Source organism: Dendroctonus ponderosae, unplaced genomic scaffold, assembly GCF_020466585.1.
Source record: "Dendroctonus ponderosae isolate FM_Combo_2020 unplaced genomic scaffold, Dpon_F_20191213v2 Dpon_F_20191213_2, whole genome shotgun sequence".
Taxonomy (NCBI): Eukaryota; Metazoa; Arthropoda; class Insecta; order Coleoptera; family Curculionidae; genus Dendroctonus; species Dendroctonus ponderosae.
Genome location: NW_026018165.1, coordinates 17,172,539 through 17,175,344, shown reverse-complemented (window position 1 = coordinate 17,175,344; position 2,806 = coordinate 17,172,539). Strand labels below are relative to the sequence as shown.

The 2,806-nt window shown below is 35.6% G+C and overlaps 2 protein-coding genes across 6 annotated transcripts in view; one reads left to right on the top strand and one right to left on the bottom strand.

Moving 5' to 3' along the window:
- Positions 1-1,079, top strand: part of LOC109536729 — a 57,732-nt gene extending 56,653 nt beyond the window's left edge. For 3 of the 4 annotated variants that reach the window (XM_048663576.1, XM_048663572.1, XM_048663575.1), the window contains exon 15: positions 564-1,079. In XM_048663576.1, coding sequence (XP_048519533.1) covers positions 564-703 — 140 coding nt within the window. In that variant the 3' untranslated portion in view covers positions 704-1,079. The remainder of the gene's footprint in view (positions 1-563) is intronic. The other variant, XM_048663574.1, reaches the window with a different exon arrangement.
- On the bottom strand, positions 772-2,679 carry LOC109537107. Of its 2 annotated transcripts, none has more exons than XM_019903719.2 (5): positions 1,921-2,679; positions 1,677-1,847; positions 1,399-1,563; positions 1,188-1,346; positions 772-1,139 (listed from the first exon to the last, which is right to left on the bottom strand). In XM_019903719.2, exons 1-5 carry the CDS (start codon positions 1,975-1,977, stop codon positions 891-893), a joined length of 801 nt encoding a protein of 266 aa, XP_019759278.2. In that variant the 5' UTR covers positions 1,978-2,679; the 3' UTR covers positions 772-890. The 2 variants fall into 2 exon arrangements, with proteins under 2 accessions (XP_019759278.2, XP_019759352.2); XM_019903793.2 differs by having other exon boundaries at positions 1,686-1,847; positions 1,921-2,676.
- Between the last annotated feature and the right edge of the window lie 127 nt (positions 2,680-2,806).

The following is a 2,806-nucleotide window of genomic DNA, read 5'->3' as shown; positions in this document are numbered from 1 at the left end:
TGGCAATGTCATTTTTTGAAATGTCATGTTTTGAAGTTTGTAATTAAGTTTAAGTACTTTTTCAACTTGAAACACCTGTGGTCTTGGGATGGTGTTTGCATGTTGCATACTCTGCATGACATTTGCGCTTCTTAAAAAGATCGTGTTTTACGTGTGACAACATCGCAAAAGTAGATAAGTAGGCCATTAAAACGATTATCAGACTGAACTTGTAACAAGGGTATAATTTACAAATTGTAAGTAAACTTGAAAATAGGATCAATAGTTGTTGATAAACCTACGTAATTCCTTAAAAAAGCATTTCGGTTATTTTTAAATTAAAATACTAAACAATATATACTGACAGTGGCAAGTTCAAAGTGTCACATTTACTTTGTCGCACACTGTGCGTAAAAGTAAAACAAATGAACGCTAAAGAAAAGTGCTTCTTTTTGATCATCGCTTCTGCCCGCAAAATGGCACTTTTTGATTCATTCGAATAAAAATGTTATTAAAAGTTTGTTGGATCGGATCGGTTGCAAAATTATGCAGACCATTTTACCTCTGAACTATCTGCTTACTAGGTGATCAAGCACTGAAATCGTCAAGCGAAGAATCCAGTGAAGATGCAAGCCTCGAAGAAGTGGTGGGATCTGAAGAAAGTGGGGAATCGATATATGAGATTGAAGGAGTTGAGCAACAGGAACCTGATCCTGCAACCTAATCCAATATTCCAACTATAAATTGTTAGTAAATAACATAGAATGGGGAGGTGGAAAAGTAGTTAGTTAGTAACCGGTCAACCTTTACTTTCAGTCTCAATGTGTACACACTAAAGCTGCTTTACTTTGTTTTTACAGATTTTTTCGGTTTAGCTCAAAAAGACGTCTTGCTTAAACTACAAATTGTGTTTATAAACTGAACACTAAAATTTTAGTATCGCCAATTTCCAGATTGGCAAAAGGCTTGGTTCCCACTGCAAAAGATCGAAAGCCGATGACGACTTGAAAGAATTTGTCAAATTCCCTTTCTAAATGATCGGTTAACAAAGTAGCTAGAATTTCGTCATTATCAATGACTAAATAAAGTTTTGGAAGAACTCTTTTTATTTCGATCAGCTCAATTTCGGGAAAGAGGTCCGAAACGCTCAGTTCCTTTACCTGGAAAAAAATTGAGAATTTTCATTAATTTCGCTTAAAAATACATACATGCACTTTGCTGCTTATGACTTGAACCGTCTTCACATCGTCACTCGGCTTTTCTACCACAAAATTGTACCATACTGCACCAGTATAATCACCAAGAGACTCATCTGATGCCCCATTCGGAAACTTCGTTAAAAAGACGTGCCCTGGAGAGTTGATAACCTGGAATGACCGTCTGATGGTCAAATTGTGCGAATAATAACCGTTTACTTACATAACTCGGATTGACGACTGAAGAGTTCAACACAGTGCCTTTTCCATCGCAAACTTTGATAATCTGGGTTTTTGCACCAAATCCGGTTTTCCTGGCTGTATTCTCCCAGCTGTCCAGATATTGTTTTTGTATGTCCCTCTCCAAAGCAGCAACAGTGCGAAAGTTCTAAACAATAGAAAAATTTATTACTCGTATATGTATACCAGATGCGCCATAGTTAGATATCACGATTCTGAGATCTCATATTCTTTCGCACCATATTTATCATTTGATATTACCCATCTTACTTTATTGTTCGTTAAGCTCCAAGAGACAGAAATGGCTTCGTTTATCCGTGTAGTTGATTGTCGGTATTTTAAGTCCGATGTTACCAAAGATATGTTAAGATTATGTGCCTCTGCCATTTTAAGAAATGCTTCTAAAGGAGTCTCAGCAAGCCGTGGACTCTCCTAGAAAGACATTTCCCGTAGCCACAGTTATTTAATTTTATCAAAAAAAGTGTGAGATTTACCGGGTACTTACTATGGAAAAGTGCGTTGAAAGTAAAAAAATGGCCAAGACTGCATTCCGATTCGACATTTTGGCCAAACTATTAATCAAATAGCTGTATTTTGCTCTAAACGAAATAAGTGGAATAAAGTAATAGTGGTTGGTATGGGAGTGTGGAAGCGAATAAGTGGTTCAATTTATTGATTGAGATAAAAGGTCATCAGCCAGTAGATACCAATTTTTGATCTTCGATTAATATTGATTGAGGTCAGTTTTTATTGCAGTATGTCTAAAGTCATTGACCGCAAAATATGTATGTATATAAAATCTGTTACTCTGTCTCACATCAAATATGTAAATACTTGAATTATAATTGGCCTGATTGATGAAAGAAAGGCATTTTAAACTAAGCTTTTAACAAAAATTATTCGATTGAATTTAGAGATGATCTGCTTTCGAGAAATTTAGTTGCAATTTAATATTAATTTATTTATTATGTACACACAAAGAAAAACTGTTAGAGCAAAATCACAATTTAAAAAAAGGGCGTCTGTAGGCAAAAATTTATGATCTTCCAAAAATTCGGGTACTCGGCCTTAAATGCACTGGAACATTTGTGACTGAGAATATTTTGCTTGGAAAATCGTTTAAAATCTTCATAAATGCCAACTTTTTCAACGAATATTAACTTCTCAAACATTTTTTTTTCAAAAGGTTGCACACTGTGTTTGACTCGTTTTACTGCCATTTGAGCCAGGGGCGGATCCAGGTTTAAAGTCAGGGGGGGGGGGTTATGTAGAAAAAATACAGTCTTCGGATGTCTATGAAATTAGAAAAATGATCGTCGTTTTGTGCAAAGGTGGCGCAAGATTATTGCAAAATTTCATGTTTTCCGTCCCGTTTTGCATGTTTCTCGGAA